This window comes from Dipodomys merriami, unplaced genomic scaffold (assembly GCF_024711535.1).
Source record: "Dipodomys merriami isolate MVZ:Mamm:240054 unplaced genomic scaffold, mDipMer1.0.p SCAF_285, whole genome shotgun sequence".
In the NCBI taxonomy this organism is placed as follows: domain Eukaryota; kingdom Metazoa; phylum Chordata; class Mammalia; order Rodentia; family Heteromyidae; genus Dipodomys; species Dipodomys merriami.
This window is the reverse complement of record NW_027204326.1, coordinates 1424421-1439315: the sequence shown is the minus strand read 5'-3', so window position 1 is coordinate 1439315 and position 14895 is coordinate 1424421. Positions and strand designations below refer to the sequence as shown.

The following is a 14895-nucleotide window of genomic DNA, read 5'->3' as shown; positions in this document are numbered from 1 at the left end:
CTTCAGTTGGTTTTAGAAAACTTCCTTTGTGCAACATTTGTGGGTCATCTTGACATGGAGCACTGCCTTTTAATCACCGTACAATGAGGCCTGCTGAGGTATCTGATAATCCTTATCAAAGTTCTGCCATAGCTTTCTTCCTTCTGCCTTTAGAGTTACTTTGTATACATTTAACTTTTGTTAATGTTTTTTCCTAAGAGAATAGTGTAAGATGTTGAAAGTAGAGGGTGCCTACGTCCAAGGTCTTTCTGTGCTCAGAACTTTGAAAGCAACATCAAGAAAGTATAGAGCATATGGAAATGACATATGTTCAGGTTATGTGTTGCTTTAGGTAGTTGAGTAATGTTTTGATTGTTTTTTTTCCCAAGGTTTTTGTTTACAGACTACAATAGGCTGTCCAGTGTAGGTGGAGAAACTTCCTTGGCTGAAATGATTGCAACCCTCTCAGATGCTTGTGAGAGAGAGTTTGGCTTTTTAGCAACCAGGCTTTTTCGAGTATTCAAGACTGAAGATTCTCAGGGTAGGATTTCCTTTCTTCTTTTGTTGTGTGTGTCCAGGGGGTGAGGATGCAGTAAATAAATATTATAGTCACCAGATGCTATGATTGTAGCAATTAAATTTTCTGCATACTTGATGCATTATTGTTTAAAAAAAAACCATTTGTTGTATTGCAGGTAAAAAGAAGTGGAAAAAAACATGTTGTCTCCCATCTTTTATCATCTTCCTTTTTATCTTGGGTTGCATTATTGCTGGAATTACTCTCCTGGCTATATTCAGAGTTGACCCAAAACATCTGACCGTCAATGCTGTCCTCATAGCAATTGCATCTATAGTGGGGTTGGCTTTTGTGCTGAACTGTCGTACATGGTGGCAAGTGTTGGACTCGCTCCTGAATTCTCAAAGAAAACGCCTCCACAGTGCCGCCTCCAAACTGCACAAATTGAAAAGTGAAGGATTCATGAAAGTAAGTGCTCTTTAGCTATTACAGAGAATTTTAATGTGTATCTACTACCACAACCATGCTCACTTGGGCTTTAGGGAATGTGTTCTGTGAATGTTAAGGTGATGGATGAAGTAAGTGTGTGTGTGTGTGTGTGTGTGTGTGTGTGTGTGTGTGTGTGTGTGTGTGTGTGTGTGTGTGTGTGTGTGTGTGTGTGTGTGTGTGTGTGTGTGTGTGTGTGTGTGTGTGTGTGTGTGTGTGTGTGTGTGTGTGTTTCAGTGATAGAGATTGAATATATTCTACTACTGAGCTACATCCCTAGACCTGTTGGATTTTGTTGAGTTTAATTAGCTGTTATTCAAGACTATATTTTGTTTTGCTTTTTATTTTGTGCCTATCCTAGAGCTTGAACTTAGGGCTTGAGGTTTCCCTGAGTTTCTTTTGCTCAAGGCACTCCACCACTTTAGCCACAGCTCTACTTCTGTGTGACTAATTAGAGGTAAGAATGTCATGGACTTTTCTTTGAACTGCAATCCTCAGAGCTCAGCCTCCTGAGTGGCTGGATTACAAGTGTGAGCCACTGGTACCTGGCTTCAAGATCATGTTTTAAAAGCTGTTTTAAGATTGTATGAAAAGGGCTGGGAATGTGGCTCAGTGGTACAGTGCTTGCCTTGCATGCATGAGGCCCTGGGTTTGACTCCTCAGCACCACATAAGCAAAAAGCCAGAAGTGGCGCTGTGGCTCAAGTGGTAGAGCGCTAGCCTTGAGCTGAAGAGCTGAGGGACAGCGCCCAGGTCCAGAGTTCAGGCCCCATGACTGGACCCAAAGAAAAAAAAAAAGATTGTACGAAAATTCAGAGAACATACAGAGATATCCTATATGACCTGCCCTCCCACATGTACAGAGATGACTATTATCAACACCCTTAACCAGAATGGTACATTCATTACAGTTGATGAATCTACAGTGACCCATTACGATTCCCTGTGATATAATTTACTAGGGTTTATTCTTGGTTATACATTCTGTGTGTTTGGACATGTGTGATAAGATATTTCCATCAGAATAGTATCATGTCATGAAATAGTATCATTGTCATGAAAGCCTCTGCTTCACCCATCATTTCTTTAGCTCCTCCAACCCTGAGCTTCAGTGATCTCTTTACTCTCTCCACACTTGTGCCTATTCCAGAATATCATGTAGTTGGAAGCATATACTCTGCAGCGCTTTCAGATTGGCTGCTTTTACTTGGTAATCCACATTCGCATTCCCTCCAGTCTTTTCACAATTTCAGACCTCATATCTTTTTAACACTGACTAATATTTTAGTGCCTGAGTGTTCATCCATTGAAGATACCTTTATTGCATCGTTTTAGCAGTTATGAATAAAGCTACTGTAAATAACCTGTGTGAAGGTTTTTCTGTAGACATGTCTTCAGCTCCTTTTGGTAAATTCCAAGGAAAATGATTTTTAGTTTAGTTTTGTCTAAAACTACCAAATTGAACAAGGCCTTATAGTGTGTACCTGTAACCTTGGTAGCTACCTGGGAGGACATGGGGATGGGACCCACTCCAGACCATACCTTGTACCCAAAAGGTTTCAAGAGTTCTACAGGCTCCTCATTTCATCAAGGTCAGAGGCTACTAGGGAACTAACAGTAGTGTAAAATTCAGCATCCAATTCCAAGTCTTTGGGTATTCAGAGCCTCTGATTTGGCAAGTAAATCATAACAGCCTCCACTCTGTCCTGACATGCTGAAGATGAAGTGGTCTGATTTATCTGTAGTTACCTTGCAAACAGTGAAACATTCCCTTCAGCTTGAGGTGGAACCTCAGCTGGGACAAGGACTTTGAATTTCTTTTTTTCTTGTTGGATGTGACTTTTTACCTTCTCAAGAGTCATGTTTAATGTTCTCATGTCTTCTGTGCTTTGTGTAGGTTCTCAAGTGTGAAGTGGAGCTGATGGCCAGGATGGCCAAAACCATCGATAGCTTCACTCAGAATCAGACCAGGCTGGTGGTTATCATTGATGGGCTAGATGCCTGTGAGCAGGACAAAGTCCTTCAGATGCTGGACACGGTACATACCTCTCAAGCATTTCCAAACTTGTCCTTGTTACTTTGTGGCAGAGGAAGGATGCATGACCACACAGTGTACTTTTTGAGTACTCCTGGTTTTTCTAGTCAATTTTCATTCACAAAAGCAACTATTCTTTGTGTAGAAAAAGAGTAGCAAGAGTACATGTTTCATCATGAAGACAATTAAATGATTTGAGTTAATGACAGTGTGAGGTGAAAGCCAAATGGAGCATCTCTCAGGGCAGGTGTGGCACCAGCTGTACTTTGCAGGTAGTTATGGTTATACTCCACAATATGGTAAGGAATCCAGAGAACTTGGAAGCTCTTTGTAACTATGCCATAACTGTGGGCCAAGACCAGTGTGCCTAGGACATGTGCTCACATATATTTTGCTGTGTGTTGATCTTTATTGTATGGATAGCAAATATCTCAAGTAGTTGTACCAAGGGGTTTCAAACAGCAAATCAGTTCGTAAGTACTATGTAACTTCATACCTTTCCTTCCAAATCTTTCTCAACCCTCTCTGATAATTGTTTTCTTGTCAGGGTTTGTTACTGTCAGATGGTGACGACCCAGATTAAACCATCAGTGGAATTTCTGTTCAAATAGAATAAATTTTGATGGAAAATATCTACTTTTAGCATAGTCACTAAAGGATAGCATAGATTTCAAAAAGATATTTTATTATTTTGGACAATTTAAAATTTGTCTCACAACTATACATTTTTTTCTCTCCCACAGGTCAGAGTTCTGTTTTCAAAAGGCCCATTTATTGCCATTTTTGCGAGTGATCCACATATTATCATAAAGGCCATTAACCAAAACCTTAATAGTGTTCTTCGTGATTCAAATATAAATGGGCATGACTATATGCGCAATATAGTTCATTTGCCTGTTTTCCTCAATAGTCGAGGACTCAGCAATGCAAGGAAATTTCTGGTAACGTCAGCAACAAATGGGGACATTTCTTGCTCAGATGCTACAGGTAAAGATCCAGCTCCTAAAGACTTATGTTCAAAGTCATTTTGAAGTGTTTTTTTTTTTTATGGTATCTCTCTTTATCTTAAAAAAATATCATTGGTATGTCACATCACTTGAATATTATACATGACAGAACTCTGCACAAGCTGCTTTCTTGGTCTGTTTTTTCAGGGATACAGGAAGATGCTGACCGAAGAGTTTCACAGAACAGCTTAGGTGGGGAGATGACAAAACTTGGTAGCAAGACAGCCCTCAATAGACGGGTAAGATGTCATTTGTTTTATTAATTTAATTAGCTAATTAATTTAAATTTTTCCCTTTGAAAGCACTGACTGTACCTCTAGGCCTGATTCATTTTAGCTATATATTTGTATTGCAGTTATTCAAGTAGAGTTAAGTTGATGCAACCTAGTCTTTTGTAAATATTGTATTAAACTCTTGTGATAAACATTATTACTGGATTTCTTGAGCTTTGGGAGTTTCAGGGAGTGTCTTCACTTACAGCCATAACCACCTTTGAAACAAGGGAGGAGTCCCTGTCTCTCCCAGCCTGTTCTCAGCCCAGGTGCTAACCCAGATCTCAGTTGGATCAAAACCTGAATGAGATTTTTAATCAAAAGATTGAATGTATTCATTCCTGAACACGTCCAGATTATGCCTGTTGTCCTCATTGCTGTAAATGGGGAAGATGGTATGCAAAAATTTGTGGATTTGTCTTTGTTCTGGCCTCCCTCCTTGCCTAATGTTGGCAGGGTGGGAACTCTCCCGCTACTTAGTGATTCTAGCTTTTTAGACTCCGCAGGTTTCTCCTCCAACATGCTCCTATCTTGATACTGCTGTTTAGGAACAGCTATTGTTTCTTTTTGACTTGCCGCCATTAAATTTGAACATTTTACTTTTTAAAAACCAAGTGTTTTTGATGACAGCCGATCTTTCAGTCTTATGCCTCTATCCTTTACAGGTATGGTTGTAAAGTTGATATGCTGAATGACAGTTGATAGCACTAAATTCAGAGGAATGTGTGATTTGCCATTTTGAATTTCTTTCCTGGGAGCCTAGACTCTTCACCTTTCCCTTGCACCTTGACCTTAGATAAAGATACACCTTTGTTGTGCGGGGTCTCCTCTTCTGAGATGGAATTATCATTCCATTCCACCCTGTGGAGTGCTTTTTAATTCTTACAGAGGTAAAAGGATCATTAAAGTGGCTAGGCTTGTGATATAATTGTCACACACTTTAAAATAACCTAAAAATCAAATACTGAATCCTTAAAATGAGATGGGCTTAGTTGCCATATTATTCTAGGTTTCTGTAAGTATTAAATCTTCCCAGGATGTGAATATAGTTTTCTTTGTACAATGTTGTTTGTTTTTAATGTGAAATTAATTTCACTAATAAATGTAAACTATAAAAGTGCGCTGAAGACAAAGCATTTGATGCAGTTGCCACTCATAATACTTTGTAACTGCTCTATCAAGTTTCTGCCTCAGGAATGGTAACGTGTACTCTTCTGCCACTGATTGAGACACCTTATAAAGCCTGTATTCTCAGACTTGTGTGGGTTTGCTCTGTTTCAGGACACTTACCGCAGAAGGCAGATGCAGAGGACAATCACGCGGCAGATGTCCTTTGATCTCACAAAGCTGCTGGTTACTGAGGACTGGTTCAGTGACATCAGCCCTCAAACCATGAGAAGATTACTCAATATTGTTTCTGTCACAGGTGATTTTAGTTTTTATTATCTGTAGTAGATAATAAGCTTGATGTTATTTTTGTGGTGCTAGGGAAGGATCTCGGGGCTTTCCAGATGCTAGGTGAGCAACATGAGAAACACATCAGTCTGAAAATAATCTTTAAAATTAACGAAGCAATTTAATTGCAGAAACAAAGGGTTATACTGTCTTTATGCTTACATTGTTGGATATCGGTTTTATTTGTGTTAAATGATGAAGTCAGTGTTAGTTGATGGCAAAAATCAGTATTAGTGTACACTATTGTTTTAAAATTTGATGGTTTTAAAAATCTTTCACTTCATCTCAGGTTTATATTATTTCTGTGTTTAAAGATAATTTTATGTTAATATATATAACCGAATATAGTTAACTTAAAATCTAAAATATGAACATTCAGATTGTACACATTACTATGTTGTACATACTACTATGATATTTAGAATTAAAAACATTTACAACAAAATGGAGGATTATTGCCTTCTGACTGGATTCTTTGCATGGAATTCTGTCCTCTACCATATTGAGACTTACAGCAATCACATAAAACTTGTAATTTAGATAATAAAATGGGTTTCTTACTCTGTACATTATTGATTGGTACTTTGTAGTATGTCCCAGTATTAAATGTAAGGAATTGTGTTACTCAGAATTGTGTTTCATACTAAGGTTGGGTTCATGCTCTGAATTTTATTATATATAAAGTTGTGTTTGATATATTTTTGAAAATTAAATAAGGTCTCATCACACTTTGTTTGATCATGGAATTGTTTCACTATATTATTGATAACATTTACATAGTCATTAAAAAAATGTGTGGTAAGTCTCTGTGCCTAGTATCATTTTCAGAAATTAAGCTGTGAATAAGATCAAGTCCCTTTCTCAAGTGGGAAGCCTGAAGGTGGATGTCATGTAGGATAGTGAAATGGAGATAGTACTTAGGCAGTCCTTTCCTCCCAAGAACTTCTCTGGACTTGGCCTCTACCTCTAGTTGCTGCCCTGCTTTTCCTGTTGTTTTCCTCTAATCCCTCTAAATTCGCTCCTGGGCTCTTTTGCTCTCAGCAAAATTATATTTTCAAGTCACCAATAGCTGCCATATTTTAGAAGTCCATTGGTCAAACCTTAGTCATCATATCTGACCCCATCAGCAGCAGTTAGCAATGTTTTTTTTTGTGTGTGTGGGGGGGTCCAGTCGTGGGGACTGAACTCTGGGCCTGGGCACTGTCCCTCAGCTCTTCAGCTCAAGGCTAGCACTCTACCATTTGAGCCACAGCACCACTTCTGGCTTTTTTCTTTTTGCTTATGGGGTGCTGAGAAATCGAACCCAGGGCCTCATGCATGCAAGGCAAGTGCTCTACCACTGAGCCACCTTCCCAGCCCCTTAGCAATGTTTTGATCAGTTCTCCTTGTCACACTTGCTTTCTTCCTCTGCCTTCCAAGTGCAGCACATACTGTGCTTTCCTCCTGCATGCTGTGGTTATTCTTCATCCCCACTTACCATTTAGTATTAGAATGCTCTTGGCCACAGCTCTTTTTTTCTATTTAGACCAATTTTCTTTCCTTTTTTTTTTTTTTTTTTTTTTTCTTTTTTTTGTCAGTTGTGGGGCTTGAACTCAAGGCCTGGGCACTGTCTCTGAGTTTTTTCACTGAAGCCTAGTGCTCTACCACTTTGAGCTACAGCACTACTTTTTGTTTTCTGGTGGCTAATTGGAGATAAAAGTCTCATAGCCTTTCTTGTTCTGGCTGGCTTCAAACCATGATCTTTAGATCTCAGCCTTCTGTGTAGTGGAGATTACAGGTGTGAACCACTGGTGTGGCCTGGCTAGCCGACCAAATTTCATTTGCCATGCTTGCTATGGTTACTTTTTAGATACATGCACTGTGGTTTTTCTTACTTCTTTTTAAGTCTCTGCTTTCAATGAGATCTTTTTGCACAAACAAAACTACCTATCTCTGGTATTCCTTGCTTTATTACTACCCTGCTTTGTTTCACTAATGTACTCATGATCACTTTGTTTTACTGTCTGTCTCTCCCATGAGTAGAACATAAAATACACATGGCAAGGATTTTTGTCTGTTTTGCTATTTCCTCAGTATCCACAAACAATATCTGTGTCACTTTGTGGATTACTAAAAATTGAATGACATAGGAAGTTTTATGTATATATGGAGAAAAACATTCTAAGCAAAAAGAACAGCAAATGTAAAGGACCCAAGGTAGGATTCTGTGAACAACTGGAAGGCAGTGTTGTTGAAATTTGGAAGAAGAATAGTGGCAAGTGATATCAAACTAACTCATCTTCCATGACTTGGTTCTAAAAATTATTTAGAAGATTTAGCAGCTGCTTTTAGATTCGGTACTCGCTTTTTTCTTTTCATGAAGTAGTTCATATGTATCTCCAGCATAGCCCTTGCCTTATAGTTTTACAGTTTTCTTCTTATTTCTTCACCATCATAACCTGGGCCTCCAATTCAGTCCTCAAAGTTCTTACCAGTTTTTGCTTTCAGTTTAAAAGTTCTAGAAGTATGAGCATTCAGTGATAAAAGCATAGTTTGCATATATAAGTAGATTTGCTGACAAAAGGGAATCTGAAGATGCGGGAGTAACACATCTATAGTTGTTAGTAGTAGGGAAAGAAATAACTCAAATGTGAACCAAAAATAAGTAGCTACCTTCTATCAGTTACATAATAAACTGGTAACAATGAAATAAAACAGTCCATGTTTAAAATTTAAAAAACTAATATCAGCAAATGTATCTTTACCAAATCAACGTGAAACTGATTATAATGAAGTATAATGATTATGAATGAAAGGAAGCCTTGGTACTGAAAGTGTGACAGTAGCAACTGTCCACATGTAAGCATGCCCAGTGGTAGAACACTGAATTAGAATCTCCAGAAAACCCTACAAATAGACAGGGTGGTTTGATTAAATATACACATATACATTTAAAAAATATTGTAACTAAGTTGCTAGGTTACTGACACAAATTGCTGTTAGTGCATAAAAAATGGAAGTCTTTGGGATTGTACATGCATCCATAATAAAGAATGGACCAATGTGTTTAGATCTCTTTAAGGCTTAGCAGTAGTATTTCCCTGGGTGAAGTGATATTCTACTATATGTTTGTGGGCAGCATTGAGACTGTGATACATGGTTTAAAAGAAGCAACAATAGCAAATCAAATAAAAAATAACTTTAGAATTAAGGAGAATCATTCTGATGCTTTAGAATCTTTGTTTGACATTATTCTTTTTGAAACAAGGTTGAATTCACAATCCTCTTGCCTCAGCCTCCTGAGTACTAGAATTGCAAGCATGCACCACCACACCTGCCTCTGTCATTGTCTTCAAAAACCAGGATTTTAGAAATTATAAAACACTAGATTTAAATTTGCGGTGTAATCAAATGCCAAATTAAAAAAAATTAAGTTAAACTATTTGTGAATTTGCTGAATGTTTTACTTAACATAGTATTATACAACTGTTAATTTTAACATGTATTTGTATTCCTTACAGGGCGGTTACTGAGAGCCAATCAGATTACTTTCAACTGGGACAGGCTTGCCAGCTGGATCAACCTTACTGAGCAGTGGCCATATCGGACTTCATGGCTAATATTATATTTGGAAGAAACTGAAGGTGTCCCAGATCAACTGACATTAAAAACCATCTATGAAAGGTACTTAGTGTGACATCTTTGTATTTAACTTCATCTTGGGTTGAGTCTCAAAACAAAACAAAATACATAGAAAAGCAAACTGAAATAAAAATAGTAAGTATAAAGTGTGTGCTTTTATACTTCTGAATGCATTCTCACTAATTTATACTTCTGGTCTTTGATCTTTTAGAAATCATCTTATGAGATAGATGAGTGGGATTTCCCTTCATTTTATAGTAAAATGCTAAGCATTATTTCTTGAATAAATATGTCTGGTCTGTCATATCCTGGGCACTGTAATTATCAACACTTGCTAGATGAACACAGGTAGCCTGTACTCCTAGCTACTCAAGAAGATGAGATCTTAGAATCACAGTTCGAAGCCAGCACAGGCAAGAAAGTTCTTGAGACTTTCATCTCCAATTAACCACCAACAAAAATCTGGAAGTGGATATGTGGTTCAAGTGGTAAAGTACTCAGGGTTCGAAGCCAGCACAGGCAAGAAAGTTCTTGAGACTTTCATCTCCAATTAACCACCAACAAAAATCTGGAAGTGGATATGTGGTTCAAGTGGTAAAGTACTCAGGGACAGCACCCAGACCCTGAGTTCAAGTCCCAGAACTCCCCAGACAGCTGAACTCAGGAAAATATTTCTCTTAGGTGGGTTTGTGGGAGCGGGACACTCTGGAGAACTCTTTTTAAAATAGACTTTCTAATGAGTTGAAATTAATCCTAATGCAGAGGACTTGGCTTCTTTTAACAGCACTAATTTCTTTAGCAGCCTCACTTTCCTTGGGACACCTTTACATGCACTTCTAGAAAATGAAAAGGTTTTCAAATTCTCTGCTTTGTTTTTGTTTTTTGTTTGGGGGGTCTGGTCGTGGGGCCTGAACTCTGGGCCTGGGCGCTGTCCCTCAGCTCTTCAGCTCAAGGCTAGCACTCTACCACTTGAACCACAGCTCCACTTCCGGCTTTTTTCTTTTTGCTTATGTGATGCTGAGGAATCGAACCCAGGGCCTCAGGCGTGCAAGGCAAGTGCTCTACCACTGAGCCACCTTCCCAGCCCCCTCTGCTTTATTTTTTTTGCTTTTATTTCTCACTGTAAAACTGACTGAAAGCAGCAATAACTATATTACAGCCTGAATGCTGGGCTCTCTTCACATTTCCTTCATCATATTCATTATTCCATCACTTGAAAACCCAGCTTTACACAGAGTCTTAGGACATGCACAGAATGTAGACCAGTCCTTTGCCAAAATGTAATATGTGTGACCTCAACTATGAGACCCAATAGAAACCTCAAGACACATCTTTACCTAAATCTATGGTTCTGGTGGCATTCTGGTATTCTGGGCTTCCACCAGAATCGCCCATTAAGCTCTGCTTGCAGCATTCTAGAATTTTTGTAGCTTGCAGCTCCTAAGTTTCTAGCTTTCTCCCGTAAATCCGCTGGAACAGTTTCTGAACCAGATTGCCAGGGATAGACACAGAAACAACCATACTTCTTTGGTACCAGTTTTCTTCGTTAGTGAGACTTGTGTCACTGTGACAAAATACCTAAGAAAACAACTTAAAAGAGGAAAGATTTCTGTGGCTCAAGGTTACAGAGGTCCCAGTCTGTCGTGTCGGGAGGGTGTGGCAGAGTGGAGAAGCTGGTTAGGAAGTGGTTAGGAAGCAGAGAGACACAGCGGGTGCTCTGCTCCATTTCTAAAAACTCCATTTTAATTTCCAGCACTTTGTACCTCATAAGAAACTATCAAAAATTTATGTTTTTAAATTAATTGAAATATGTATGTAGACAAAAGAAAGTGTATAATTTAAAGGTAATAATAATTACTTCATCTTGCTTATGAAAAATAGAATGTGAAATATATTGGGAGTGTAAGTATTATTAATCATATAACAAAGTAACTGAATTTTTGCAAGGTAATATTTTTGTTGAAGTAAATATAAAATACTATATATTGGAGACATAGGAAGTGATGTCAGCATTGCTTTTTGATTAAACCAGTTTACTACTTTAGACTTAGGCCCTTGGCAGAATTGCCATCTAAAAGTGGATTAGACCTGGCTTGGAGATACTTTCCTTTTTGGAGAAATAAATAAGTCTCACATTTTTTTGTTGTTGTTGTTGTTGGTCATGGGGCTTGAACTCTGGGCCTGAGTTGTCTCTGAGCTCTTGCACAAGGCTAGAGCTCTACACTTTGAGCCACAGTACCACTTGTAGTTTTTAAGTATAATTGGATATTAGAGTCTCACAGCAGCTTTTCTGCCCTGGCTGGCTTTGTACTGTGATCCTCAGATCTCAGCCTACTGAATAACTAGGATTATAGGCCTGAACCACCAGCACCTGGCAAGTCTCAGATTCTTATCAGTACTTACAAATAATATTTGTAGCTAGGTCAACAAAGACATAAAGACATGATAGACTCCAGTCTTTGAGAATTTATAAGGAATTGACTTAAATAAGGTGATTTGGAATGGAAAACTATACAAAGCCAATTTGATCAACATATTGCAAAGTCATTTATTAGAGGATGTTAGAATAATTTAGATGACTGTTTCTAGTTAGCCATAGTTGAGTTTTTTGATGCTTGTCATTTGAATAATAAAAAGTTTTATTTACAGCCGACAAAAAGCGGCAGTATATAATTGATATTCATTTATTTCATTAAAGAAATCTGATTTGGTAAAAACAATCAGAAAATAGCATTTAGTATTTTTAACACTAGTAGTAAAATTTATTTTTTTAACCCATAAAAAGCCTCATTTATTTTTATAGCAATTTGATGACACATCTGCTGGCATTATTCAGCTGAAAAAGAAAATGTTGGTTCTTGGTGTTTAGTAAAATTGCTTTGTTAAATTATTTTCTAAATTGTTCAACTTTTAACAAATGACATTTGATACTAACACTGGAAAGCAATTTTAGCTAATTAAGTAGATCCCTCTATAAACCATTGGAACATTAAGATGACATACTGTTCATTCAAGATTATTTTAATTGGTACAATTATTGCAATTTTCTTGCAATTATGCGTTGAGCTAAAAGCTTTTGTCTTGATCAGTTGAAGGTTTTTTTTTTGTTAACATACATTTAGAAGAAGAAAGAGTGTAAAATAAAAACTCTAGATACTAAAGATTTTTTTCTCTGCTTTTTATTTCAGAATTTTAGACAGTCATTGATGTATTTTGGTATTAAAGTTTATTTCTGATATTTAGAGTATTTTAGGCAATGATAGACATTTTTAGAGAATCAATTTAAGTAGCTTTCATGAAGATGGTGCTTAATTTCTGTTTTGACACTGCTTAGACAATCTTTTACTCATTATAATGGTCAGAATTTTTTGTGAAGGATAACATATTTCATTTTGGTATTCTTGTTTTTTATAAAAACAATTGGACAAGTTTTGAGAGAGCATAAGAATAATAGCCAGTTTATATTTTATTGAAACAGCTGTTTGTTGAATAGACATTATGGACCTAATTAATGACCTTCATAGATACATTTGATATCTTTAAATTATTTGGTAATATTTGAATGAGTATAATGCTCTTTCCCAAACCAAACTTTTCATATGCTTAAGATAATTAAATCTCCCAATCGTCCATGCCTCGCTTATATCTTACAAACCTCCTCCATCATCCTTTATTTCTACGCCCTTCATCATTTGGAGTGAATCTTGTATAGGCTTGTTTATTTTATATGTGGATTTGAATAGTTTTAATAACATGAAAAAATGAACATTAGTTTAAATTTGTGAAGTTGTTTCATTCCCCTTGTTATAAAAAATATCTTCTTTGTACTGATAATTTTTGTGGTAATTACAATTTTGAGATACTAGAAATATTTATTCCAGACATTGTTTTATGCAGGCTGTTTAGATGTTCTTGTATGCATAGCATAGAATGTTACAGAAATTCTGTATTCTTGATATGATATGATAGGTATTTTTATAGGTATTGAAATTGTCATCATTCAAAATTTATTAAATTACTATCTTGTATTTAATAGTTGTTTCCATCTTTGTTCTCACAACACACTTTACCAGAATGCAGAGGTTAAATATTTTGTCAGTACCTTTATCATTTTAAAGAGATAACCTAATCTAGTCCTTTTGGACATCATAAGATAATTCTCCGTATGGAGAACAAAGTAGGTTTGTACTGAAATAAAAATTATACAAATAGATACAAAAAGATTAGTACAAATAACATTTCACCTAGCTAGGAAAAAATAACAGTGTATTTACTGAGTTTATTCTGTAATATAGAATAAAGACAAATATGTATTGTTGGTTTTGCACTGTTTATATTCATTGTCTTGGTGGAAATTAATTGAAAAAATCTAGATTCTTAAAGGTGAAAGGCAGAATTTGTTTGTTTATTTATTTAGTAGGTTGTGGGGCTTGAACTCAGGGACTAGGTGCTGTTTCTGAGCTTGTTTTGTTCAAGACTATTGTTCTACCACTTTGAGCCACAGCTCCACTTTTCCAGCTTTTGAGTGGTAATTGGAGAGTAGGGTCTCACTGGGACTTTTCTGCCAGGCTGGCTTTAAATTGTGATCCTCAGCTCTCAGCCTTCTGAATAGCTAGGGTTATAGGCATAAGCCACTGGCTAAGGCAGAACTTTTGGAGTTTATTTTGATACACTTGAAAATCATGCCCACTTTTGTTGTTTGAAGAATGAAAATGAAAGAGATTAAACTCTACATGTTTGACCATTCTTGAGTTTATCTTTTTATATTCTGAAATTTATTTGTTTTGTTGTTGCTGCTGGGTTTGTAGCAACATGCAAAAGTATGAGGTAAATTAATTGGAGAATGCTTAAAATTAATTCATTTATTTAGAAAATAGTCTTGAGTACCTAATATGGGCAAGTATTGCTCTAGGATACATCTGTGAACAAAACTGCAGAGATTTCCAGAGAGCTTTGCATTCCTCCAGTGAGTGGCAGGCAATAAATAAATAAAACATACAGTTGCCACATTAAAAAGCAACAGGCCCTGTGGAGAGAATAAAATGTAGACAGTTGGGGAGATGCAGAATGATGAAGGCTTCATATTAAATGAGTCAGGATAGTCCTTGCTGAGAAGGGAAGAGGGTTGTACAAAGGCATGAAGGAGGTGTTTCCAGGTACAATGATCGATTTGGACTAAGGTCCTTAAGACCAGAGAGCACTTAGAATTAATACTTGAGGACCAGCAGCAGCAGGGGTGTTGGTATGGTGAGAAGGAGCCCAGAAGGGGACAGGATAGGAAGGGAGGCCAGGGGAGTGGGTTCATGGACTACTTTTGAAGGACTAGTGACAAAAAGGACCGTGACTTTTCCTCTGAGTAGAGATCCGTTGTAGGGCTTTGGGGAAATTGTACCCATTTCCCTAATGTTCTAGCAGCTATATTGTTTGTACATACTTGGCCTGTTGATGCAGAAAAGTAAATTTTGTAAATTGTATACTGGGAAAAGCATGAACCCAGTTACAAAATAATAATAAGATAAATGAG

The 14895-nt window shown here is 37.1% G+C and overlaps 1 protein-coding gene across 13 annotated transcripts in view; it reads left to right on the top strand.

The window, feature by feature from the left end:
* Positions 1–14895, top strand: part of LOC138838615 (kinase D-interacting substrate of 220 kDa) — a 106404-nt gene that overhangs the window by 44421 nt on the left and 47088 nt on the right. For all 13 annotated transcript variants that reach the window (XM_070038018.1, XM_070038016.1, XM_070038017.1 and 10 more), the window contains exons 16-22: positions 369–520; positions 675–964; positions 2879–3019; positions 3760–4003; positions 4171–4262; positions 5577–5721; positions 9251–9413. In XM_070038018.1, the coding sequence (XP_069894119.1) occupies positions 369–520; positions 675–964; positions 2879–3019; positions 3760–4003; positions 4171–4262; positions 5577–5721; positions 9251–9413 (1227 nt within the window). The remainder of the gene's footprint in view (positions 1–368; positions 521–674; positions 965–2878; positions 3020–3759; positions 4004–4170; positions 4263–5576; positions 5722–9250; positions 9414–14895) is intronic.